The sequence below is a fragment of the Monodon monoceros genome, unplaced genomic scaffold (genome assembly GCF_005190385.1).
Source record: "Monodon monoceros isolate NGI ecotype Baffin Bay Population unplaced genomic scaffold, NGI_Narwhal_1 Super_Scaffold_13, whole genome shotgun sequence".
Taxonomy (NCBI): domain Eukaryota; kingdom Metazoa; phylum Chordata; class Mammalia; order Artiodactyla; family Monodontidae; genus Monodon; species Monodon monoceros.
Window position 1 is genome coordinate 64312009 of NW_021703769.1, and position 27849 is coordinate 64339857.

Consider the following 27849-nt stretch of genomic DNA (forward strand, 5'->3'; position numbering starts at 1 on the left):
CACCTTGAAGGAAAAGTTAGGGAAGTGCTGAAGGTAAGAAAGACCCCTCCATCTCCAAAACTCTGTTTCCGCAAGTCTTTAGGCATTTTTCATATCACACAAAAACCATGCTGGATTTGTTTTCTTGAAGTAATTCCACAGTTTTTAAAGCTCTTTACTTCAACCCCCAAGGGCAAATATTACAGTGAAATCACATCTTATGCTAGATTCTAAAGTCAGAGAATTAGATTAAAATAGCTTAAACAAAGAATACTCATTAAAACTCATCTAAATTGCTCAGACTCAGTATGGTATCATTTCTCCACAAGAGCCAGGGCTCCCTCCAGCACTGGGATTACTTGCAGCCTCTCTGACTGAGTACTATAGGAAGCTTGCATTTACAATTGTAATAGGCCCAAGAAAGAGACTCTCAGCCAAGGAGGAGCTCCCCAAGAACCGAGGCAGATGGAGGGAGCTATGGATTCTACCTTCCACCTCAAGCTCATGCTAGGGCAGATGTACATATATATATTCCTTACACTGTCATTCTCCCTAGCTTTCTCTTTCCCATCCTTCAACACCAAGTTTATGAGGTTAAATTCCCGTGAAGCTAGTCTGTGTAAAATACAAGGTTAGCAGCGTGACTAAAAGCATAGTATATGGATCACACTGTCTGAATTTGAATCTTAGCTCTGCAGCTTCCTGGCTATATGTCTTCGGGTAAGTTACCTAACCTCTCTAAGCCTCAGTTCCCTCATCTACAAAATGGGCATAAAAGCAGTACTTGCCTCTTAGGGTTGCTCGGACGATTGAATGAGTTCTTATTTGTAGATCATTTAGAGCACTGTCTGGAATCATTGGAAATACTATTTCAATGTTTATTAAAATATAAAGTAATCCATCATATTTTCCCCATTTTTTAAAATGAAGAAATGTCAGTCCACCTATCCAAGTCACCCATAAACTTTGTTTGGTGCCTAATACTGGGAGTTGCAAACCCCAGTTTTCTGACTCCAGGACTCATAATTGTTTCTTTTGCTTCCCCAGAGGATGGAAAAACAGGAAATATGACTTCTATCCTTTTGTATTGAATCCCTTTGCAGATCAGAATCCCCAGTTCATACCTGTATTAAGTCAAAGACCCTGGACCCAATGGCCATCTTCTTCACCAGTGGGACCACAGGCTTCCCCAAGATGGCAAAGCACAGCCATGGACTTGCTTTGCGATCCTTCTTCCCTTCATGGTAGGAGAGAGGGCACCAGCTTAGAAGCTGGGCCACGGATCTGGGGTGAAGTGTGTATGCATATGTGTATGTGTATGTCCCGGGAAAGGAACTCTTGGTGGAATTGACCCTATGCTGTTTATCCTTTCTGCTCTCTTTGGTTCAGACCCCTAAGGGTGTGAGAAGTATAGACTGACAGAGGCATCTGAATGACAAAGGAGGCACATTTGGGTCCTGCCTGAGCACCTTCACAGGAGGCATGGAGGAGATGTGGGTGGAAAAAGCAGGCATTCTGCAAACCACACAAATGACAAGCCCCTGTGTCCCTGTCAGTAGTTCCAGGGTTTGGTGGGGAAAGATAAAATGCTCCAGCAATGTGAACTTACGTGACAGGTCCTCTCCTCTCCTTGATTGTGGACAAATCCAGCATAGAGTTTCCCCGTCGTGAACTGTTAGGGAAAAATAATACCTGGAACTAAGCCATACCAAGCCACTGCCCTAACCTGGAACAAACATAGAGGCTGAAACTGGATTAACCATTTAATCAGTTTTAAACCAAACTCTTCTCCCTTCTCTTCATCCCCCAACTAGTAATATTCAAACCAGACCATGTTCTATATACTTTGTACCTTATTAACCAGACCAGGGGGACAGAGAAGGCTTTTTGTAGATGGTTGGTATCTGTGCTAATGATAACAACTGAGTAGCAGAATCCTGGAGGAATGCGGGTGGAGAGAAGGGAGGGCAGTAGAGTAGTCAGAATGGTATCTGAGGCTAACTGTATTTTGGAGTTAGCAGGAAATTACTGCAGCTGAAGACATCTGATGTCTTCTGGTGCCTGTCAGACACAGGCTGGATTCTGGCTTTTGGAGGGTCCCTGCTTGAACCATGGACAGCGGGGTCTACAGTCTTTGTCCATCATCTGCCCCAGTTTGACCCCAAGGTCATTGTACAGGTAAGAGGACGAACCTTTCGATATCAACAAACTCCCGGAAAAAACTCATTTCGAGTTCAAAAACTGGATCCAACTGAGAAAATACTTTATTAGCAAAGAAGCCTCTTAGTATAACTCTTAGCATAATATAACCCTGGCTCTGGGTTTCTCAAAGTGTGAAGCACTGAATCAATCATCGTATCAGAATTACATCAAGAGGTAACTTTGAAGAAAACACATATTCCAAACCTCTCCCTAGACCTATGGATCAGACTCTGTGGACCTGGGAACCAGAATATACGTTTTGAGAAATGAAAGCAAACAGAACAAGCTCAGGTCTCCTGGATCCTGGATCCTGGCTCTACCAGGGCCAGGTGCTGGTGTGTGAATGTTGTATTTGTGTGGCTACTCAATTTAATGACATATTTAGAAACAAAGGCCTTGGAATATGACAGATCTAGTTTCGTATCCCATGATTGACATTTATTGGTGGTTTGCTTACCACACTGAGCTTCAGTTTCCTCATCTGTAAAATGAGAGTCTTAATGGTTACTATCTCCACAAAATTGTTGGGAATGTTAACGAGATGACATAGGAAAGGTGTGTAAAGTGCTTAGCCCTGAGACGCGCCCAGAGAGAACACTCAGTAAGTGGCAGCAGTTGCTGTTATGCATACACCATGATAATAACTGAGGTCACCTGCGTGAGCTCCTTCAGCGTATTTCTCTTCACTTAAAAATTGTCTTTGTGTCTCCGCTCACTCCCCTGCTTTCTGTCTCAGAGGCAGACCTGCCCCTTCACCTCTCAATGTCCAACTCCCTCCCGACACCTGCTGCCGATCCTGTTCTTTTCCCTGCCCTTGTGCTTGGAGCCCCTCTCTATTAATCTTTAACTCATTAAACCTTTTCTCCTGTATTTGCAATCTCTCACTTTTCATTGACTCTACTCCCTCAGTCCATAAACATATTCAAAGTTCCTCATCCTAAGAACACCCGCCCTTCACCCTGGTACACCTCGGACCAGCCCCGTCTCTCCTCCCTTAAGGTCAGATTGCTCCACAGAACATTCTCCACTTGCTACAGCTACCGCCTGTTCCCCCAGCTCACCCCTGAACGCCGTAGTCATCCAAGGCTCTGCCCTCAACTTTCCCTCCCCTCTAAGCAGCTTCCTGTACTTCCATTTCTCCAGCAGGCACATCCACTCAGGTGGCTCTCAAAACTGTCCAGTCTTCTCTCTCCAGGCTAGTTTCTGCCTGTTTTTCTGCTGGTTGGTTAAGTTCATCTGCTCATCCCTCCAGCACCTAAAACTGTACCTCCCACTTCTCATTCCCTGCCCCTATGTCAACATCTGCCTCTCCGTCATTATTTTCTGCCTGCATCCTGCCAGTCTCTGAGGCATAGAACTGCACGAACCACAATGAATCCACCTCTCTCCTTCCCCCACCAGGTCTAATTCTCCTTCCCCTACAAGGGGTGTCCCCACAGTCTCAGTGTATTTTAAGCTTGAATTATTTCAAAGAACTGAGTCTACAAATTTACCCCAAACCCTGCATTTGAAAGTTCAGTTGTTTAATTTACTTTACAATTATTACTTTTGTGAATTTTTAAAAATAAACTTTTTAAATTACTTGGTTTCAGTCTCTCCTATTGAAGATGGGAGATAGTGACTAAAACGAAAAATGTTAAATTAAAAATTTACCATTCAAATTCACAAAACAAAACTTTCCCTTCATTCCCTCCCTACCCATCCGCTGAACTTGACACATGCCATGTACGGAATTCATGCTCCATTTAGGTATACTGAAAGAATTAACAGATGAATAAATGGGCTGTCCTAGAGGAGAGGTCAGAATTAAAATGCTAATAACAAATCTATGTTTTAAATTTTAATTGCAAAAATAAAATTTTTTCTCTCCTAACTTTCTAGACTTTATTCAAATACCCTATTACCCAATGCTTTGCTGCGCCCTCTGTATTTCGAAAGATTCTGCAGCAGAATTCCGCCAGGTATGGTAGAAGTGGCTGCGGTTGGTAACAGGAATCTTCGGGTAGGATTTTAAGTAATCTGATGCACTGTGGTCTGACTGATTTTAGCTATGGTGCTTTGAGGATACTGTGTGTGTGGGTGGTGGGGGGTAAATGTTGGTGGTGATATTTAGCAGCTAGTCTAATTGGTTCTTTCAACAGGATTCAGGGAACCAAATGAAACACTCAGGGAGCCTTGCAACATTGCGGGTTTTTTTTTTTATAAACATTTTTGTTGTCAAGTAAACATACAGAAAACTATATAAGATATACATTTACAGATTAATGAATTGTTGAAAATAAAACAGCTATGTAACTGCTCACTGAAGGCCCAAAAATAGAACATGGCCAGTGTCCCCAGAGACCTCCTCATGCCTCTCCATCTCCACTAAAGGAATCCACTATCTTGGCTTTCATGGTGTTCATTTCCTTATTTTCCCTCATAGTTTACACAGGAAATATCCCTAAACAAATTATTCTACTTTACTTGCTTTTGAGCTTCATGTAATCGTACATTATTCCGTAATATCTGCTTCTTTTTTCAACATTATGTTTCTAAGAAGTGTCCGTGTTGTTAAATAATGCTGGAGTTAATTTTCATTGCTGTATAACATTACATTTTATGAAAGTAGCACATTTTTGATCAGTTCTATTATTGGGCATTTGGGTAGTTTTCAGTTTGGGACTATTGATGATTAATGCTGCATTGAATTTTTGAACATGTACATAAACACGTAAACACACATTGCTGTAGATCTTCTCTGGGAGAGGAATTGCTAGGTCACACTGACATTGCACCCTACTACCTTACTTTCCAAAGTATTGAACCAAGGTATGCTCCCCCTAGCAGGGTAGGAGAATTCCCATTGTTCCACATCTCTGACAATATTTGTTTTTGTCCAAGTTTTAATTTTTGCCAATCTGATGGGTATGTAGTATCACACTGTAATTTTATTTTTGCATTTCCCCATGTTTGTGGATTAATTTTTAGCTCACCTGAAATCTGCTCTTTGAACCTTATGGTTGTTTATGTATCTTTTAGCGACTCTGAAATTGAAATGGCTACTTCAAAAATCAGAGCTAACGTGTTTTAGACATATAAGACTTAAAATATCAAGGAGTTCAATTTATGAAGATAACTGAAATACAGCTTGATTTTATTCATGAACCCTCAATCTGACAGAATTATGTTTCCAACTGTATTTCTAAGCTCATATTATAGCTACTTGTTGCAACGTTCTTGAGATGGTGAACAAACCCCATACAAATTCAACCAGGGCATGAATATTGACTCTATTGGAGACTCTGCCCATTTTATGTACTTTGGATAAAGCTCAAGAAGAATGAGGAACATACCCTCAATGAAGCCAGCCCTGCTGTCCATCACTACAGGCTCTGTATATATGAGGAGAGGGTGACAAGGGATTCTGCCACCTCCCTCATCCCTACGAGCTAGCTCAGCTCAGTCCCGTGCAAAGTGGTACTAAGACCCCAATCACTTCTACCCATTTCCTTCAGGGAATCCATCATTATTTTGTGATGGTTTTTGTATTATTTATAGAAATCTTCATGGGGAAAATAGATGAGAGGATTTACATCGCACAACGTACCTAGCAAACTACTGCAAATATTCACAGCAGACTTTTCTGTTCTCTCCCAAATCCCTGCTCTCAGGGCTCTTACCTGTGATCCTTCTTCTCTTCACTTACATGAATCCTGGTCTTCCTTGATGTCCCGAGCAATTCATTTCTAACCCTAATTTGCGTTCTCCAGCCAGAAACACAAAAGGCCTTCAGTTCACATAAGCCCACTCTTCCCAGAAGGCAGTACAGTTCTATTACCATCCTAGCATATCCTTGGGGTCTTATCCCTCAGCCCTTATGGTTTATAAAAATATCCCTCTTAGCCACATAGAATACTTAGAATGTGTTCCAAGCACACTTTTCTCCCTCTTGTTACATCAACATCCATATTCAATCCTGATCTCCCTGATTTAACCCATTAGCCTCACCACCACCACCACCTACCCCTGCCAGATGAGTTAACAGGTACCAACAGGAAATGACTTCCACTTGGACTTGACCACCAGTAAAATGCCCAGAAGGCAAGTAAGAAAGCGAAGAAGCAGAAGGATGAATGATCCAGATGACAATGCTCTGAGCTCTCCCTGGGCCTGGGGCAGAGCGCCCAAGCCCAGTCTGCGGAGGCTCTGTTGACACCTTGCCTTCCCCTCAGTCTCAGGTTCCCCACCCTGGAGCACTGCTGTACTGGTGGGGAGGCCCTGCTGCCCGAGGAGCAAGAACTGTGGAGAAGACAGACAGGCGTTCTGCTCTACCAGGCCTACGGACAGTCAGAAACGGTAGGTGAATGGTCCCTCTGGGCCAGTCAGGATGTGCTCATCCACTGAGCCCAGCAGATGAGCTGAATCCTGCTATGAGTGTGTGCAGAGCACACAGCATTGCTCAAAGCCAACGGGAGGCTCCAGAGCTCTAGGCTTATTTGTCCAAATAAATTTGCAGAAAAGACAGTTGAAGCTCATCAACTTGTCAAAAGACCAATGTGCTGAAAACTATTGGACAAAAACTTAGAAAGGGGTCTAAGGACATGGTGCCACTATACCTGTGATAATTAGTTATAATTAAGGGAGCCCAGGAGGGGCACTGGCATAGAAGGCACTCTCCAGAGACATGGAAGCCAGCACTGCAAGTCCTGTCCACTTCACCGTCCCTTCCTAGGCAGCAAGCACAGGAGCAGGCCGGAGCTAGCCCCGGAAGTTCACTAGTTCATTTCTGGGTGTTTATGAGGAGAGCACACAGCTTTGATGGTGAGAAACTAGCAGGAGGAGAGATCTTCTATATACACGCCACACACACACACACACACACACACACACACACACACACACACACAGTGTGATCCCAAAGAGGATCACTGACCAGTCAGGTGGGCAGGGCATTCAAAGAATCATTCATGTCTTGAATCTCAAGGACTTTATCCATGATAGTGTGGGCAGGTATCTCACTTCTAACACATTTTCAATGCATTTCCAATGCTGGGCAGAGCCACTTTCCCCTACTTCCCTATCATCCCTTTAGCTGACAGAGGTATGACTGTCATCTCAGGGCCTGTAGCAAAATAGCCGTTTCAGTCCCAATTGACATACTTGTCTGACATTATTTTGCATAAATAAATAAATAAATAATCAGTTACTGGGTCTGCTTCCAGTCTTGAGAAATGTTAAGACTCTAGGTCTGTCCTTGCTGGTTCACAGTTTGCATTCAGACAAGAAGGGTGAGGTTAGAACTACATGCTACACCCATGACACTAGTCCCTTTACATCAACTATTCATAACAACAGAATACTCCCCGATACCCGGATGGGGCTTTATTTCTCCAAACATTTTCACACCTATCCACTCATTTCTGTGACATTTTCCACGTGCCTGTAGGGTAAGCAGTGACATTGCAGAGGGGAAAGTACTTCCTCTCTCAGGAGCTCAGACCCCAGTTCACATCTCAGCCTTGCCAGTTATAGGCTTCGAGACTGTAGGCATATCACTGAATCTTGCAGAGTCTAGCTTCCCCATCTCCAAAATGGAAATATGCCAGTCTTGCAAGGTTACGATAAGGTAAATGAAAGAAAGTATACAAAGCTCTGTTCGCAGTGTCTAACCCCTATTGCAGCTATGGTTGTCACTGTTGTGTTTAGGTAGGTATTGTGTTTAGACGCTGGGGGTGCAGAGATGGATGGGACAGTCTCTATTCTCTGAATGCTCATTATCTACTGAGGGAAACAGACAAGCAACAATAGAAGTGTGGGGAAAAATACCACAGAAAGAGAACCTCCCAACTTCCTTTTATTAGGGCCTGAATGATAGCTAGCAGTAGTTGTTTACTGAATACTTGGTGTGTGCCTGGCACACACTCACAAGCACTCTAAGTGATCATGTTATGATTGCCCCCCTTTGACAGAGGAGGAGATCAAGGGGGATTACTTGGTACATAGCTAGTGAGTGGTGGAGTCAGGATTCAAACCTTGGTCTCTCTGTGTGTGACGCGCTTAACCTTAGGAAAGCGATAATTTTGAGAACCATGAAGAAGGAATAAGGTTCATCAGGAAGACGTGGGGGTAGGGGAACAACGTGAACAATCTGAATAACCTCAGCACAGCTCTGAGAAGCAGTCGAGGCAGCTACAAGTAAACGGTCGTTACATACACTCACGGCCCTCTTCGGCAAAGGGACACATGTCTGGAATACAGTGGGCACTCCGCACCCTACGTTACATGCCCACGGCCCTGGGCTCACTCCTCTGCTTCTTCATGGCCTCTCCCACTGGACTCTGTAGCCCCAGCACCGGGCTCAGGCCCAGCCCATGTCAGGTGCACTGAATGTCTGCTGACTAGAGTGGGGTCGATGCCTTCTAGCTTCCCCATGAGGGCTCTTTAAACAGCATCAAATGACATCTGTAAGCAAGGATGCTGTGTTTTTGTGATCAGCCTGGACGCTTCGCCAACCCCAGTTCTCTTCTTTTGTGAACAGGGAATAAGTTGTGGCACTCTCCGGGGGATGAAGATCAAGCCAGGTTCCATGGGGAAGGCCATCCCACCCTACGACATTCAGGTCTGGTGGTAAAGACATTGGTAGACATTAGTGCTCGGCTAGGGTTGGACCATTGTGTGACACGAGGTGACAGAACCAGTCATGCCTCTCGGTTGCCCTTCCTCTTCTCTGCCTACTTTTCCTCCAGTTTCCTGGGGAGTTTTCAGTTGAGAACTGCAATGTCCTGGGCGTGAGTGCAGCTTGCCAGGACAGCCAAAGGCCTCATGCCCAGAGCCTGGGAAAGAGTACTTGCAGTAGCACAGGCGGCTCTCTCCACTGCGGGTGCCTTTAGTTTTTCCTGATCCGTGTTTTCTCGCTTGAAGACACATTTGTGTTGTCTGTATATGCATGAAATACATGGACCCATAACTTGGGTTTTACCATTTGCTGATTTCAAAGACTTTGACAGTTTTATTCTATCTTCTGACAGGGCTCTTCTACCACAACCTCCTCCCCCAATTACCCCCACTGTGTCACATGAATGAGCCAGGCAGTGTTTGGGTGGGGCAGGAGTGTTGGGGATCCCTGCAGGGTGGGATTCACAGGTCTCTTGCTCCAGATCATTGATGACAAGGGCAACATCCTGCCGCCCAACACTGAAGGAAACATTGGCATCAGGATCAAGCCCACCAGGCCTATAGGCGTCTTCATGTGCTATGAGGTAAGGACACCCCATCTGCCCCCACATGGCCCAAGAATCCTTGCAGGGAGCTGTGTAGGTGCTAAGGGACTGGACCCAACTCTGCATCTTGAGACTTCTTCCTTCTTCCTTTATTCACTCCAAGTCAATGAAACCTGTTCTAATTAATCTCAAAGCTCATAGTGTGTTCCCACATCCCTTTCTGTCATAACCCATCTGGCACTTATGGGCTGACTGATGGGGTAGAAAACAGCCTGGCTTCAGAACCACCAGACTTGGGGTCCAGTGATCTCTTGTGGTTAAGAATGCTGGCTTTGACTGGGTTCACATCATACCACCGCACTTACCAACAGTGTGCAAACAAATCTATTATACTCGCTGAGCCTCCAGGGGCGCTATTATCCCCACTTCAAAGAGGAAGAAACTGCAGATTGGAAACTTTACGTGTCTTTCCCATGTCAAATAAATGGCAGGCCTAGGATTCAAAGTGGTGTGTTTTGGACCCCAAACTCTAAATGAGAAATCCAGGGACTACAGAAACCTACAATAGAGTATAAGGAAACCTGCTGTAACTCTTCATCAGACATACCCTAGCTAGCAGTGGCCACTAAGAGGAAATCCTCAGCTTCCAAGGTGGACCGTAGAAGGGTAGACAGACACTGAAATTGATCTCAGACTCCATCTCCTTTCTACAAAGTCACAGCCACTGGTGTCAACTGTTGTGCTCACACTGTGGCCTTGGGTGGGTGGGTGGGGCCCTGTCCCTCTGTGGTACTATTGTCCAGAAGCAATCATGCAAGCCTTAGCCTTAATTCTCAGTAGCACAGTGTAAAGGTTGGATAAAAGGGAAAATGAACACAGAGTAACAGGTATATAGATCAGCAGTTCTTAATACTGCCTGCACGTTAGAATCATTTGAGGGGTTCTGTTTTTTTTAATACTTGGATCCAACCACAGAGATTCTCGTTAAATTGAACTGGCATGGTACAAAGCCATGACTTAAAAAAAATTATACATAACATATTTTATTTTGCAAAGATGTCTTCACATTTGGCCACACTGATTTCCTTCATTTCACATGTTCTCATGGCATTGAGACATGTCACTCTACCTTTGAGATTTGTGGGCTTATATTCTGTTCTTTTATTTTCTTTTTATTGAGGCATATATATATATATATATATATATATATATATATGATATAAAATTTACCCTTTTCACCATTCCTGAGCATAGAGTTCAGTAGCACTGAGTAAAATTTACTATATTGCACAACCATCACCACCATGCGTCTGCAGACAATTTCCTCCATCCCCAGAAGAAATTCTGTTCCCATTAAACAATAGCTGCCTAGCCCCCATCTCCCCGCATCTGGTAACCTCTAATGGTACTTTTTGTCTTTAAGAACTTGCCTATTTTCGTTACCTCATATAAGTGGAATCATACAACATTTGCCCTCTTGTGTCTGGCTTATTTCACTTAGCACCATGTTTTCAAGGTTCATCCATGTTTTAGCAAACTGTCATCTTTTGAGACTGAATAATATTCCATTGCATGTATATACCAAGTTTTGATGGACATTTGGGTTGTTTCCACCTTTTGGCCTTTGTGAATAATGCTGCTATGAACACTGATTGTGCAAGTAACTGTTTGGGTCCCTGCTTTCCCTTCTTTTGGTTATATACCCAGAAATGGAATTGCTAGATCATATGGTAATTCTGTTTAACTTTTTGAGGAATTGCCATACATGTTTTCCACATGCACAAGGGTTTTCATTTCCTCATATCCTTACACTCACTTGCTATTTTCAGTTTATTTTTAATAATGGCCATTCTAATGGGTTTGAAGTGGTAACTCATTGCGGTTTTGATTGACATTTCTCTAATGACTGGCATCTTTTCGTGTTCTTATTGGCCATTTGTATATCTTCGGAGAATTGTCTATTCAAGTTCTTTGCCCATTTTTAATTGGCTTGTTCATTTTTCTGTTGTTTCTAAGTTGTAAGAGTTCTTTATGTAGGCTGGATATTAATACCTTATCAGATATGCAAAATATATGCTTTGCAAATATTTTCTCCCATTCAGTGGGTTGTCTTTTCACTTTCTTGATAGTATCCTATGACATACAAAGTTTTTAAATTTGGTGAAGGACATTTTATCTATTCAATATTTTTCTTTTATTTCCTGTGCTTTTGGTGTCATATTCAAGAAATCATTGTGAAATCCAAGGCAAGATTTTCCTCTGTGTTTTCTTCCAAGAGTTTCATAAGCTCAGCTCTTACATTTAAGTTTTTGATCCATTTTGACTTAATTTTTGTGTATGATATAAGGTAACTTCATTCTTTTGCATGTGGTCATCCAAGGTTCCAAGCACCATTTTTTAAAAAGACTGTCTTTCCCACTGAATGGTCTTGGCACCCTTGCCGAAATTCAATTGACAGTATATGTGAGGGTTACTTTTTGGGTTCTCTATGCTCTTCCAGTGGTCTGTATGTCTCTTTTTATGAACGTATCACATTGTTTTGATTGCTATAGCTTTGAAGTAAGTTTCTGAAATCAGGAGTGTAAGTCCTCCAACTTTTTTCTCCTTTCTAAAGGTTGTTTTTGCACTTTGGGATCCCTTGAGATTTTATGTGAATTTTAGGATGGGTTTTTCTATGTCTGCAAAAAACACCACTGAAATTTTGATAGACATTGAGTTGTATCTGTAGATAATGTTGGGCAGCATTGTCACCTTAATATTGTCTCAAATCAATGAATACGGGATGCTTTTCCATTTATTTATGTCTTCTTTCTCTTTTTCAGCAGTCATTTTTAATCTTCAGTGTACAAGTCTTTCACCTTCTATACTAAATTTATCCTTAGTATTGTATTCTTATTGATGTTTTTTCAGTTTTCTTTTTGGATTGTTAATTGTTAAAGTATAGAACTGCACCTTAAGTTTTGTGCATTGATTTTTTTTCCTATAACTTTGCTGAATTCCTTTATTAGCTCTAACAATTTGTGTGTGTGAGAGAAAGTTTTTTAGGTTTTGTACATGTAAGATCATGTTATCTGTGAACAGATCTAGTTTTAATTCTGTTTCATTTTGGTGCCTCATTTCTTTTGCTTGCCTAATTGACCTGGGTAAACTTCCAATACTTTGTTTAGTAGAAAAGGTGAGATCAGGCTCTCCTGTCTTGTTCCTGATCTTAAGAGAAAATCTTTCAGTCCAGTGAGAATGATGTTAGCTATGCTTTTTTTTAAAATATATGGCCTTTGTCATGTTGAGGCTGTTTCCTTCTATTCCTAGTTTATTAAATAAACTGAGTGTTTTTATCATGAAAGGGTACTGAATTTTGTTAAATGCTTTCTCTGCATCAATTGAATAGATATGGGGTCCCCCAGCCCCCACTGTCATTCTATTAGTACGGTTCATTACATTGATTGATTTTCATATGTTGAACCAGGAATAAATCCCACTTGGACATGGTATATAATCCTTTTAATATGTTGCTGAATTCTGTTTGCTAGCATTTTGCTGAGAATTTTGCCCCAATTATTCGTAAGGGTCTGTAGTGTTCTTTTCTTGTAGTATGTTTGTCTCGATTTGGTGTCAGAGTAATGCTGACCTCATAGATTGAGGTCCCTCCCTTCAATTTTTTGGAAGAGCCAGAGAATAATTGGTATTAATTCTTCTTTAAATGTTCGGGAGTTTTCACCAATGAAGCCATCAGGTCTGGGGCTTTCTTTTCAGGGTGGGGAGGGATGAGAGGGTTGATTACTGATTCAATCTCCTTACTAGTTATAGGTCTATTCAGATTTTTTATTTCCTCATGATTCATTTTTGGTAGATTATGTGTTTCTAGAAATTTGCCTCTTTCATCTAGATTATCCAGTCTTTTGGTAATAATTGTTCATAGTGTTCTCTTATAAACTTTTCTTTTTTTGGAATGTAAAATTGCTAGTAATATCTCCTCTTGCATTTCTGATTTTCATAATTTGAATCATCTCTTTTTTTCTTAATATAGCTAAAAATTTGTCAATTTTTGATCTTATCAAAGAACCAACTTTTGGCTTTATTTGTTCTCTCTATTGTTTTCCTATTCTCTATTTTATTATTCTTAGATCCAAACTTATTTCCTTCTTTTGCTAGCTTTGGATTTAGTTTGCTCTCCTCTTTCTTGTTACTTAAGGTGTTAAGTTATTGACGTTAGATTTTTTTTTTCCCTAATGTAGGTGTTTAAAATTCCTAAGCAACACTGCTTTTGTTACAATCACAAGCTTTGGTATGTTGTAGTTTGGTTGTTATTTATCTCCATGTAATTTCTAATTTCCCCTGTGATTTCATTTTTGACTTATTGGTTGTTTAAGACTGTATTGCTTAATTTTCTACATATTTGTGAATTTCTCACTTTTCTTTTTGTTGTTAATTTTTAATTTCATTCTGTGTGATCAGATAAGATACCTTGTATGATTTCAATCTTCTAAAATGTACTAATCTTTGTTTTGTGGCATATTATGTGACCCATCCTGTAGAATGTTCCACGTACATTTGAGAAAAATGTGCGTTCTGTTGTTCTTAGGCAGGGTATTTTATATATCGGTCAGATCCAATTGGTGTGTAGTGTTAGTCAAGTCCTCCACTTCATTACTGACCTTCTTTCTGGTTGTTCTATCCATTATTGAAAGTAATATATTGAACTCTCCAAGTGTTATTGTAGAACTGTATATTTCTCCCTTCAACTCCATCAATGTTTATTTTATATAATTTGGAGTTTTGATTTCTCCTTTTAATTCTGTCTATGTTTGCATCATATATTTTGGCACTATGCTGTTAGGTGCATATATGTTTCTGAATGTTAGATAGTCTCAGTGAATTAATCTTTTTTTCAATATATAATGTCCATTTATTGTCACTTGTGCCAGTATTCAACTTCAAGTTTATTTTGTCTGATATTATTAGATAGCCACCCTTTTGTCTCCTATTTGTAGGGAATGTCTTTTTCCATCTTTTCAACCTACTTGTGTCTTTGAATCTGAACTGAGTCTCTTATAGACAGTGTAGAGTTGGATCATGTTTTATCATCTATTCTGCAAATCTCTGCCTTTGGATTGGAGAGTTTCACCCATTTACATTTAAAGTAATTATTGATAAGGAAAGACTTGCATATGCCATTTTGCTATTCATCTTCTGTATGTCTTAATGCTTTTTTGTCCCTCATTTCCTCCACTACTATCTTCTTTCTTGTTTAGTTGATATTTTGTAGTGACATATTTTGCTTCTCTTCTAATTCCTTTAGTTTATATGCCTTAGATCTTTTCTTCATGGTTACTATGGGGATTACATATAACATCCTAAAATTATAACAATCTAATTTGTATTGATACCAAATTAACTTCAATTATATACAAAAGCTGTACTTCTAAGCATTATGGTGGTGTGAGACAATCCCTTTGTCTCTCTCCTTTAATGTACAACTAGTAAAACATCCATAACACAACACCGGTTCCTCTGCTCAACACACCAGGACACAAGAGAGATCTACACATCTGTAATCTGAAGGTGGATGGGTTGGAACACATAGAAGAGGCAGAACCAGTGCCCATGATACTGGCCTCCTGGCTATCATGGCTGAGCCACAGCCCCAGAGAATCCAGTAGCAGCAGCGAAGGTGACACACATGACTCTGGCTTCCAGCTGCAGCAGTACCCATGGCCACAGAGAACTGGGCAGCAGTAGAAGTGAGCCCCATGACCCCAGTCCCTTCAGCCACAGGAGCACATGAAACTCCAGACCCCTGCTTGTGGTGGTGGTGCCCATGAACATGACAACCTCTGACCCCAGCTTCTACCCCTCCCTCCAACTACCCCCACTGGGGCAGCAGTGGCTACAACCTAGGCAACTCCAGACACAGCGGAAGCTTCCGCCATACCAGTGCTCCTGGTGGTGATGCCAGCAACAGAAATGACACCAGCAACAGCAAGGCACCAGTGACCCCAGGGGCACAAGAAGCAATTATGAGGGCATGGGGCCACACCTTCCACAGAGACAATGGAAGATGGAAAGTGCAGATTCTCAAATACCACGAGAGACAGCTCTGGAAAGACGAACCAAAAACCTGGACATGAAAGGAACCTAAGTGTCCATCAACTGATGAATGGATAAAGAAGATGTGGCACATATATACAATGGAATATTACTCAGCCATAAAAAGAGACGAAATTGAGTTATTCGTAGTGAGGTGGATGGACCTAGAGTCTGTCATACAGAGTGAAGTAAGTCAGAAACAGAAAGACAAATACCATATGCTAACACATATATATGGAAGCTAAGAGAAAAAAAAAACGTCATGAAGAACCTAGGGGTAAGACGGGAATAAAGACACAGACCTACTAGAGAATGGACTTGAGGATATGGGGAGGGGGAAGGGTAAGCTGTGACAAAGTGAGAGAGTGGCATGGACATATGTACACTACCAAACATAAAATAGATAGCTAGTGGGAAGCAGCCGCATAGCACAGGGAGATCAGCTCGGTGGTTTGTGACCACCTAGAGGGGTGGGATAGGGAGGGTGGGAGGGAGGAAGACGCAAGGGGGAAGAGATATGGTAACATAGTATATGTATAACTGATTCACTTTGTTATAAAGCACAAACTAACACACCATTGTAAAGCAATTATATCCAATAAACATGTTAAAAAAAAAAAAACTTGTGCTGTAGTGCCACCTACTTAAAAACAAAGGAAAAACCTCTAGTTACCAATTGCTGGTTTGTTAGAAACAAAGTAAGCAAAACTTTATCTATTAAGAAAGGTGTTGGATACTTCAAATGCACTGGCACAGAAACATCTCATCAAGCACCATGAAAAATGATAGCAATGCAGTATACCAAAAAAGAAATGACAATTCTCCAAAAACCAAACTGAAAATCACAGAAGAGCATGCTTTAACTAATGGAGAATTCAAAATAGCTATCATTGAGAAACTCACTGAGCTACAAGAAAACTCAGAAAAGCAATTCAATGAGCTCAGGAATAAAGTTGATGAACAGAGGAATACTTTACAAAAGAGATTGGAAAAAAGAAACAAACAAATTCTGGAGCTGAAGAACTCAATAAAATGAGATAAAGACTGTGCTAGAAACCACTGGAAATAGAGCAGACCATATGGAAAGGAGAATCAGTGAGCTCAAAGACAGAAATCTAGAAATGATTCAGGTAGGAGAGAGAAATAAGATTTTAAAAAATGAAGAAACTCATCAGACTCCATTAGAAAACATAATATAAGGATAATTGGTATTCCACAAGGAGGAGAGGAGATCAGAGAGCATATAAATAAATAAGAAATAATAGCTGAGAACTCCCCAAACCAGGAGAAGGAACTGGATATATGACTCCACAAGCTAACAGAACACCTAATTATCTCAATGCAAACAGACCTTCTCCAAGACACATTATATTAATCTATCAAAATCAATGATAAAAAAAAGAATTTTAAAGGCAGTGGGGAAAAAAAGACATTGTCGTGCAAAGGTACCCGCATTAGCCTATCAGCAGATTTCTCAGCAGAAACTCTACAGGCCAGGAGAGAGTGGAATGACATACTCAAATTGTCGAAAGATAAAAACTGCCAGCCAACACTATTCTAACCAGCAAAGTTATCCTTCAGATATGAAGAAGAAATAAAGGTTTTCCCTGACAAACAAAAGTTGAGGGAGTTCATCGTCACCAAACCTGCCTTATAAGAAATGTTGAAAGGACCTCTTCTACCAAAATGAAAAGACAAAAGTACACAGAACTTTGAGTAAACAGATAGAATCAGAAAATTGCAACTCTATATAAGTTGTTAAACAGTTATAGCATAAAAGGGGGGAAAGCAGTAAAAATAACTAAGGTACTTCAATCTGGTAACACACTTACAGTATAAGAGAAGATAATTTGAGGCACACACACACCAAATATAAAAGGGGAACAGGAAAACGATGGAACCTGTATAGGCAAATGAGATAAGATGTTATCTACAGAAAAAGGGCTGTTTTATTTATGAGACATTTTATACAAACCTCATGGTAACCACAAAACAAAACATAAAAAAAGAATAAGCTGAAGAAAAACAACATAGAAAACCACCAAACTAAAATGGCAGAAAGAAACACAAGGAAAAAAACAAAACAAAACAAAACCCCCCAAAAAGCCCAAAACAAACAACAAAAAAGTGGCAATACAGAGCGACCAGAAAACAAAAGATAAAATGGCAGAACTAAGTCCTCATATATCATCAGTGATCACCCTGAATGCCAATGGATTAAAGTCACCCATCAAAAGAGACACAGTGGCTGGATGGATTAAAAAACAAGATCCAACTATATTCTGCCTCCAGGAGACTCATCTCAGCTCTAAAAAAAATAGGCTCTGAGTGAAGGGATGCGAGATGATACTGCAAGCAAAGGGCAGCCAAAACAAGTGGGTGTAGCTATATTCATAACAGACAAAAGACTTCAAGCCAAGAAAGGTAAGAAGAGCAAAAGATGAACATTACATAATAATAAAGGAGATAACCCTTCAAGAATATATGATATTTATTAATATATATACAGTCAACCCTCCAGATCTGCACGTTTTACATCCACAGATTCAACTAACTGCAGATCAAAAAAAATTCAGAACACAATTCCAGAGAGAAGCAAAAAGCAAATCTAACTTTGTTGTGTGCCGGCAATTATCTGCATAGCATTTACATTGTATTAGGTATTATAAGTAATCTAGAGATGATGTAAACTTTACAGGAAATTGTTTGTACATTAGATGCAAATTATAAGAGACTTGAGCATCCTCAAATTTTGGTATCTGCAGGGGTTCCTGGAACTAACGACGGTATACACCTAACCTAGGAGTACCAAAGTATATAAAGCGATTATTAACAAACATAAAGAGAGAAATTGATGGCAGCACAATAGTAGGGGACTTTAACACTCCACTTACATTAATGGATAGATCATTTAGACAAAAAGTCAACAAGGAAACAATGGCCTTAAATAAAACATTAGACCAAATGGACTGAATAGACGTATATAGAACATTCTATGCAAAAGCAGCAGACTACACATTCTTCTCAAGGGCACATGGAACACTCTCAAGGTTAGGCCATGTGTTTGGACACAAAATAAGTCTCAATAAATTTAAGAAGACTGAAATCCTTTCAAGCATCTTTTCTGAATATAATGGTACGAAACTAGAAATCAACTACAAGAAGAAAGCTAGAAAAGTCACAGATATGTGGAGACTAAACAACATGGTACTGAACAACTCGTGTATCAATGGAGAACTTAAAGGAAAAAATTTTAAATACCTTAAGACAACTAAAAATAAAAGTATAACATACCAAAATCTGTGGGTTGCAGCAAATCTGGTACTAAGAGGGAAGTTTATAGTGATACAGCCCTACATCAAGAAACAAAAGAAGTCTCAAACTATTTAACCTTACACTTAAAGGAGCTAGAAAAAGAACAGGTGAAGCCCAAAGTCAGTAGAAGGAAGGAAATATTAAAAATCAGAGCAGAAACAAATGCAATAGAGACTTAAAAGACAATAGAAAAGATCAATGAAAGAAAGAGCTGGTTCTTGGAAAAGGTAAACAAAATTGACAAACCTGTAGCTCAACTCACAGGAAAAATGAGAGAAGGCACAGATAAATAAAATAAAAAACAAAAGAGGTGTAATAACAATGGATACTACAGAAATACAAAAGATTATGAGAATATTATGAACAAAAAATGGACAACCTAGAATAAATGGAAACATTCTTAGAATCATGCGACCTTCTAAGACTGAATCATGAAGAAACAGAAAATCTGGATAGACTGATCAACATTAAGGAGATCGAAACAGTAATTGAAAACCTCCCAGAAAGCCAGATGGCTGCACTGGTGAATTCTACCAAACATTCAAAGAAGATTTAATACCTATCATATTCAAACTATTCCAAAAAACTGAAGAGGAAGGACTGTTTCCTAACTCATTTTACAAGGTCAACATTAGACGGATACCAAACCAGACAAGGATAACACACACAAAAAATAAAATTGCAAGCCAGTATCTCTGATGAATATAGATGCAAAAGTTATCAACAAAATATTAGCAAACTGGGCTTCCCTGGTGGTGCAGTGGTTGAGAGTCTGCCTGCCAATGCAGGGGACACGGGTTCGAGCCCTGGTCTGGGAGGATCCCACATGCCACGGAGCAACTAGGCCCGTGAGCTACAACTACTGAGCCTGTGCGTCTGGAGCCTGTGCTCTGCAACGAGAGGCCGCAATAGTGAGAGGACCGCGCACCGCGATGAAGAGTGGCCCCTGCTCGCTGCAACTAGAGAAAGCCCTCGCACAGAAACAAAGACCCAACACAGCCAAAAATAAATTTTTTAAAAAAATAGCAAACCTAATACAACAATACATTAAAAGGATTATACACCATGATGGAGTGGGACTTATTACAGGGATCCAAGGATGGCTCAATATATGCAAATCAAGCAATGTGATACACATTAACAAAGGATAAAAATCATATGGTTATCTCTACAGTTGCAGAAAAATCATTTGACAATGTTTAACATCCATTTATGATTAAAAATAACTCTCAGTAAAGTGGGTATGGAAGGAATATACCTCAACATAATAAAGCCCATTTATGACAAACCCACAGCTAAAACCATACTCAACAGTGAGACACTGAAAGCCATCCCTCTAAAATCAGGAAGAAGACGAGGATGAGCATCCTCGCCCCTCTTATTCAACATAGTATTGGAAGTTCTAATCACAGCAGACAGGCAAGAAAAAGAAATAAAAGTCATCCAAATTGGAAAGGTGACAAATTTTACTTGTCACCTTATTTGCAGATGACATGATTTTATATGTAGAAAACCCTAAAGACTCCACCAAAAGCTATTGCAACTAATAAATGAAAAGAGGAAAGTTGTAGGGTACAAAATCAGTATACAAAAATCTGTTGCATTTATATATAATAACAATGAACTAGCAGAAGAATACATTAAGAAAAAAATCCCATTTACAATCACAACAAGTAGAATAAAATCCTTAGGAATAAATTTAACTAAGGAGGTGGAAGACCTGTACACTAAAAACTATAAGACATTGTTGAAAGAAATTGAAGAAGAAGCAAAGAAATGGAAAACTAGTTCATACTCATACATTGGAAGGAATAACATTGTTAAAATGTTCATTTTACCTAAAGTAATCTGCAACTTCAGTTGCAATCCATATCAAAATCGTAATAACATTTTTCACAGAAATAGAACAAAGAATTCTAAATTTGTCTGGAACCACAAAAGACCCCAAGTAGCCAAAGCATTCCTGACTGAGAAAACAGAACAAAGTGGGAGATATCACATTGTTGATTTCAAATCATACTACAAAGTTATACTATTAAAAATAATTTGGCAGAAAAACAGACACATAGATCAATGGAAATATCTGAGAACCCAGAAATAAACTCACACATATATGGACAACAAATTTATGACAAGGGAGCCAAGAATCTACAATGGAGAAAAGAAAGTCTCTTTAATAAATGATGTTGGGGAAGCTGGACAGCCACAGACAAAAGAGTGAAACTAGACCACTATCTTATGTCATACACAAAATTAACTCAAAATGGATTAAAAAACTTGAATGTAAGACCTAAAACCATAAAACTCCTAGAAGAAAACATAGACAGTGTGCTCTTTGACATTGGTCTTAGCAATATATCTTTGGCTATGTCTCCTCGGGTAAGGGCAACAAAAACAAAAGTAAACAAATGGGACTACACCAAACTAAAAAGCTTCTGCACAACAAAGGAAACCATCAACAAAACAGAGAAGGACAAATACCTGTGATTTCACTCATATGTGGAATATTAAAAAAACAAACAAAACAAAAGCAAATGCATAGATATGGAGAACATATTAATGGTTATCAGAGAGGATGGGGGTTGGAGGGCAAAGTGGGTAAAGAGGGTCAATTGTATGGTAAAAGATGGAAACTAGAATTTTTTTGGTGAGCATGCAGTAGTGTATAAAGAAGTCAAATCATAATGTATGCATGAAACATATGATGTTATAAACCAATGCTACCTCATTAAAAACATGTAAGCAGTAAAAGAAACAAAAACAAGAAACTCTACTTCTATAGAGCTTTGTCCCCTCTTTCTGATACTGATTCCATCAATTATATCTTTGTACACTGTGTACCCAAAAATATAGACTTAGAATTTTTTTATAAATTAAAAAAAAAACTATAGAAAATTAAAAGTGGAGTCACAAATCAAAATTACAGTAATATTGGCTTTTACATTTGCCCACACACTTAACTTTTCCAAAGGTATCTTCATATGGATTTGACACATGTCTAGAGTCTTTTCATTTTAACCTGTAGGAATCCCTTTACCATATCTGCTAGGGCATGTCTAGTGGCAATGAACTCCCTCAGCTTTTATCTGAAAATATCTTAATTTCTCCCTCATTTTTAAGGAGCGTTTTGAAGGCAGGATAGAGAAGTCTTCATTGACAGTTTTTTTTCTTTCAACACTTTAAATATGTAATCCCACCACTTCTGGCCTTCAAGGTTTCCTGTGAGAATCAGCTGATAATCTTACTGAGGATCCTTGTATGTGATGAGTCACTTCTCTTGCTGTTTTCAAGATTCTATTTGGCTTCCAATATTGTGATTTTTATGTATCCTGGTGTGGGTCTCTTGGGATTATCTTATTGGATTTCTTTGCACTTCTTGTATTTGTAAATTCATGTGTTTCATTACATTTGAGAAGATTTTGCCCCTTATATCTTCAAATACTATTCCTGTCCCTTTCTCTGTCTCATTTCCTTCTCTCATAAGGCACATGTTTGTCTGCTGGATGCTGTCATGCAAATCCATTAGGCTCTGTTTGCTTTTCTTCAATTTTTTTCCTGTTTGCTCCTCAGACCCAATAACTTCTATTGTTCTGCCTTCAACTCTCTGATTCTTTCTTATTCCTGTTTTAAACTGCTGCCAAACACTTCAGTGAATTTTTTGTTTTAGTTACTGCCCTTTTCTAGAAAGTCTGTTTAGTGTCTTTACATAATTTCCATCTCTTTGTTGATATTCTCATTTTGTCCACATGTCACTTTTCTGACTTCTTGTAGTGCTTTGTCCATTTCTTCCTTTGCCTCTGTGACCACATTTAACAAGCTTGATTTAAACTGTTTGTCTAGTAAGTCTTATGCCTGGGCTTCCTCAGGGATGGTTTCTGTCAATTAATTTCATTCCTTTGAATGAGGTATGATTTTTTTTTTAAATATTTATTTTATTTATTTATTTTTTACTTTTGGCTGTGTAGGGTCTTAGTTACGATACACAGGATCATTGTTGTGGCATGTGGGATATTTTGTTGCAGCGTGCGGGCTTCTTTCTAGTTGTGGCGTGTGGATTTTCTCTCTCTACTTATGGCGCACAGGCTCCAGAGTGGGTGGGCTCTGTAGTTTGCAGCATGAGGACTGCCTAGTTGAGGCAAACGTGCTCAGTAGTTGTGGCGCACAGGCTTAGTTGCCCCACAGCATGTGGGATCTTAGTTCCCCGACCAAGGATCGATGAACCCGTTTCCCCTGCATTGGAAGGTGGATTCTTTACTACTGGACCACCAGGGAAGTCGTGAGGCATGATTTCTGTTTCATTGTATGTCTTGTAATTTTTAGTTGAATATTGGGCCTCTCACTATTACAGTGTGGTAACTCTAGAAATCAGATTCTCCTGCTTCCCTGAGTGTTGGGGTGTCTGGGGTTTTGTTGTTGTTCTTGTTTTGTTTTGTTAACCGTTGAAGCCTATGACAGTATGTTTGTTTTGGGACGTTTCCAAACTCTTCTTGCAACGACAATTATTTGCCATGTGTGATCACACTGAAGTTTCTGATCATTTAGCTCATGTTCAGCTAATGTTTTGACAGAGATTTTCTTGAGTGTCAAGAGGTCAAACAAACAAAAATACCAATGACAACAAAAAGGAGAGAACAACCAATGTACAAGTTAGGTCTGTGCTGGGGTACTCCTTCATCACTTAGCTAGGCTTGCTCTGCGCCTAGAGATCAGTCTGAGGTGAAACCTTAAGGTCTTCTTAGGACTCTTGTGAGCACACGTCTTGCTCAGGTATGCGCATGGTTTTCTAAATACCACCATGTGCACAGCTGTCTTGAATATCCTAATTTCTTGAAAGAATCTCACCCCACCTTCTCCTCCAGACCTTGATCATCTATTGTATATCTCCACCCATAATTTCTTACCTTAGGCACCTTTTAGTTTTGTAGTCCTCCAGGTAGCTCCTATGAACAGTTCCTATTGCTTTTCCCACTTATATTCTGAGTTACATGAACCGCGTGCCTTGCACCAGTCCTCCAATTATCCTGAGACAGGTTAAAACAGGTGTGTACAATAATTTGCAAATGAGATCTTCTCTGCTCTCTTTGGTTGGAGCAGGGGAACTGGGAACTGGGCTGCCATCTGCTCAAGACCAAAACTGCCATGCAGGAGAAAGGCTGGAGCAAGGATGAATAAAATGTCACAAAACTTTGTACCATTTTTAAGATGGCTTTTTCTTGATTGGGTATTTATAAGGTTGTTTTAAGCCTTTGACTCTTTCCCAGATGTCGTACATAGTCAATTCAACTTCTTGTACATTTTTTGTGGTTTTTCGGGGGAAATGAGACCTTAAATCTTCCTCATTTGCCATGTTTTCTTGACATCACCCACCAGTAGCACTTTTTAAAAGTAGTCAAGGTGAAGAACTCAATTAGGTGCCCCTGTAGACTCTGACCGTCTCTGTGTGGTAGATGTGATACTATTCTCCTACCATTCAGGAGCTCTTCAATGGCTCTGAGATCTACTTCCAAGAAGTTCAGGCCCGGAGAGACAAAGGAATTCCTTCCGTGGGTGTGGGAGTCCCATCTGCAAGGTTCCAATCTCTGACCCTACCTCAGATGATTGACATCAGGAAATATCATTTCCTTCAGGGAAGACGTGTCCGCAGGGATGTGTCAGGTCAACTGTATCAGAGTACACTGAGATGGACAGCAGTTCAAATGGCACATGAATTGGGGGTGGGACTTTTTCTGTACCCTTTGATGTGGTGTCTCCTAAATTTCAGTCATTCAAGTCCACGTCAACTATTTTCTGCCATATCCATGCACCATGTATATTATTACTTACATTATTTTTCACTTTAAATCAAATTACTACTTTAAAGCATTTGTTTAAAAAAGAATTTGATCTGGTATCTCAAGTGGAAAACAGTATCTCTTGCCAAAAACCGGAGGCAATGGGCTTCCCTGTTGGCGCAGTGGTTTAGAGTCCACCTGCCAATGCAGGGGACACGGGTTCGATCCCTGGTACAGGAAGATCCCTCATGCCGCGGAGCAGCTAAGCCTGTGTCCCACAACTACTGAGAGCCTGCACTCTAGAGCCCGTGAGCCACAACTACCGAGCCCACATGCCGCAACTACTGAAGCTCATACACCTAGAGCCCATGCTCCGCAACAAGAGAAGCCGCCGCAATGAGAAGCCCGTGAACCGCAGTGAAGAGTAGCCCCGCTCGCCGCAACTAGAGAAAGCCCGCATGCAGCAACGAAGACCCAACGCAGCCAAAAATAAATAAATGAAATAAATATTGTTCTTAAAATTGGTTGAACATTGTTCCCTAATCGACCAGTGGCATGCATTGAGTGCTTGCATGTAATGAAAGTAGACTCAGAGAGATTATAAAAAATGCCCAGGTGCCAGGTAGAGCCAGAAGCAGGATTCAAACCCAGATCCGAGCTCATTGTTGTAGCTCATCATCTCTAAACTCACTGCTTTTGACAGAGGAGTGTCGTTGTCTTTGCAGAGTAACCCGGTGAAGACAGCCGAAGTGGAGTGTGGGGACTTTTACAGCAGTGGGGACAGAGCAACTGTTGATGCAGAGGGCTACTTCTGGTTCCTGGGGAGGGCCGATGATGTCATCAATGCCTCCGGGTAGGTGTGGCTGACGCTGAGCCAGAAGGTACCACCCTCACGAGCCTGGTGGGAGGTAGCATGCCCAGACATTCCTTCATGCCTTGGTGATGGACTCTCAGCCTAACTCTGAACCAAAGTAAGACACCATGCAAGTTAAAGGCACTGGGAAGGAAAACTTGACTTTGGGCCCTATTTGTTGAGGGAGCTTATTCTGTGTGCTCCTGTAATGAACCACGTGTCACAGAAGCACATAAAAACAACAATAATAAAATTCACCTTTATGGAATACGTATTATGTGACCGTACTCTCTGTAGAGCTTTATACGAACCACCTCCCAGTGCTGTAAGGTAGATGTGATTATGCCCTTTTTTTTTAATTTTATTTTTTTTGGGGGAAAGGAGGGTGTGTGGAGGCCCACAGTGCTTGGCATGCAGGATCTTAGTTCCCCGACTGGGGATTGAACCCGTGCTCCCTGCAGTGGGAGCACGTAGCCCTAACCACTGGATGGCCAAGGAATTCCCATGATTATGCCCATTTTACATGAGCAAACGGAGTCAGTGACCAGTGAAAAACATTGCCTGAAGTTTCAAAGACAGTACAGGGTGCAGCCCAGATTTGAACAAGGGCAGTCTGACTGCAAGTCTGTTGTTCCTAACTCGAACATGATTTATAAAGAAAAAAAAAGGACACGTTACACTAGAATAACATGTTTTCCTGGGAATTTCAGGAAAATTGTGTTTGTTGTTTTTAATTTCTAAAACCAATGCTGATAATAGTGAGGAACAGGCTGTAAAATTTGTACAAATGTTTAAGCTAAGGAGTTTTCATGCCAGGGGAAGCTGCTTGAGCTTGAGCCAAGCCCCAGAGCTCTGGGAGGATGAAGCATTCACCTCCTCTCTCACCTGGGGAGCACCTGAGCCTTGTATTTCTTAGCATGGAACGTTCAGGACTTCACATTTCAGTCCCATCACACAGGCCCTGGCGCCCTGTGACAGATACCCTCCGTGCCAAGGGAAGATGTGTCTCTCCAAAAGATGTGATCTGAGGGCCTGGGTCACCCTCGCCCGGGAATTGGCTCAGAAGGAACCATTGGTCCTGCAGGTACCGCATTGGGCCGGCAGAAGTGGAGAACGCCCTGGCAGAGCACCCAGCGGTGGCTGAGTCCGCTGTGGTGAGCAGCCCGGACCCGATTCGAGGGGAGGTGAGGAACGGGACGTGGAGGTCATTGTGGCTGGGCGTGGGGCTGGGAAGGCAGGTGAGGGGAAAACTTCCCGGCCATACCTACCCAGCCTTGGACCTAGGGTGAAGGGAGGGCATGGTTGATGTGCATGTGCACTTACACGATGTGGTCAGCAGGGGGCACTGTGGCCTCATCTGTGACTGAAATGAAGGTGATAGTGAATGCTGCTGCCGCTGCCATCTAGCAGTTAATCAGCTCTTACTGGGTGTCAGCTCATTTATCCCTCACAGAACACAATGAATTAAGGACTCTCTTAATACCTTTATGCAGAGAAGGAAACAGAGGCATAAAGAGGTTAAATAAATTGCCTGGATTACACAGCTAATAAGTGGTGGGAAATTGAGCACTCTGGCTCCAGAGCATGCATCCTTGATCCAACAAGTGTTTATTGAACACCTTCTATGTACAATCCGTGTGAAGTAAAAAAAAATGAGGACATAAATAATAATAGGAAACTAATAAATTACCAACATTTATTAAATGCCCACAAGGTCTTAACTATTATTAAATGCCCACAGAACTCTACCTAAAATAATAGTGAAAATGGTGATGATAAAAATGATAGGAATACAAATACATTTAAACAGGCTTCACGTTGTTGTTGTTTTGTTTTTTTTTTTGGCAGTACGCGGGCCTCTCACTGCCGTGGCCTCTCCCTTTGCGGAGCACAGGCTCCAGACGTGCAGGCTCAGCGGCCGTGGCTCAGGGGCCCAGCCGCTCCGCGGCATGTGGGATCCTCCCATAAGAGGGCACGAACCCGTGTCCCCTGCACCGGCAGGCGTACTCTCAACCACTGCACCACCAGGGAAGCCCTGGCTTCACGTTTTATGTGTATTATCTCATGGAATCTTTACATGAACCTGGTGAGGAATGAACCTGTCCTCTCCCCATTTCGCAGAGAAGGAGATCGAGATTAAGATAGGTTAAGTAATGTTCCAAGGCAAAGAGTGGAAATTGGAAGTATTGGGATTTGAACCTGGGATTTCCAAAGGCTCTACTGTCAGTTTGTTTTCCCATTAATTTAGTAAGCATTTACTCTCTATTTTTAAATTTTTATTTATTTATTTATTGGCCGCGGAGTGTGGCATGGCACACAGGATCTTAGTTCCCTGACTAGGGATCGAACCGGCAGCCCCTGTGGTGGGAGTGCAGAGTCTTAAGCACCGGACCTCCAGGGAAGTCCCAGGCATTTACTCCTTAAACTATACTTTGGTTGC

General features: G+C 40.9%; 1 protein-coding gene across 2 annotated transcripts in view; it reads left to right on the top strand.

The window, feature by feature from the left end:
* The window catches only part of LOC114893838 (acyl-coenzyme A synthetase ACSM1, mitochondrial), a 46448-nt gene that overhangs the window by 16619 nt on the left and 1980 nt on the right, over positions 1 to 27849 (top strand). For both annotated transcript variants that reach the window (XM_029219685.1, XM_029219686.1), the window contains exons 5-12: positions 1083 to 1223; positions 1998 to 2157; positions 4063 to 4142; positions 6396 to 6519; positions 8702 to 8782; positions 9321 to 9422; positions 25282 to 25409; positions 26494 to 26593. In XM_029219685.1, coding sequence (XP_029075518.1) covers positions 1083 to 1223; positions 1998 to 2157; positions 4063 to 4142; positions 6396 to 6519; positions 8702 to 8782; positions 9321 to 9422; positions 25282 to 25409; positions 26494 to 26593 — 916 coding nt within the window. The remainder of the gene's footprint in view (positions 1 to 1082; positions 1224 to 1997; positions 2158 to 4062; positions 4143 to 6395; positions 6520 to 8701; positions 8783 to 9320; positions 9423 to 25281; positions 25410 to 26493; positions 26594 to 27849) is intronic.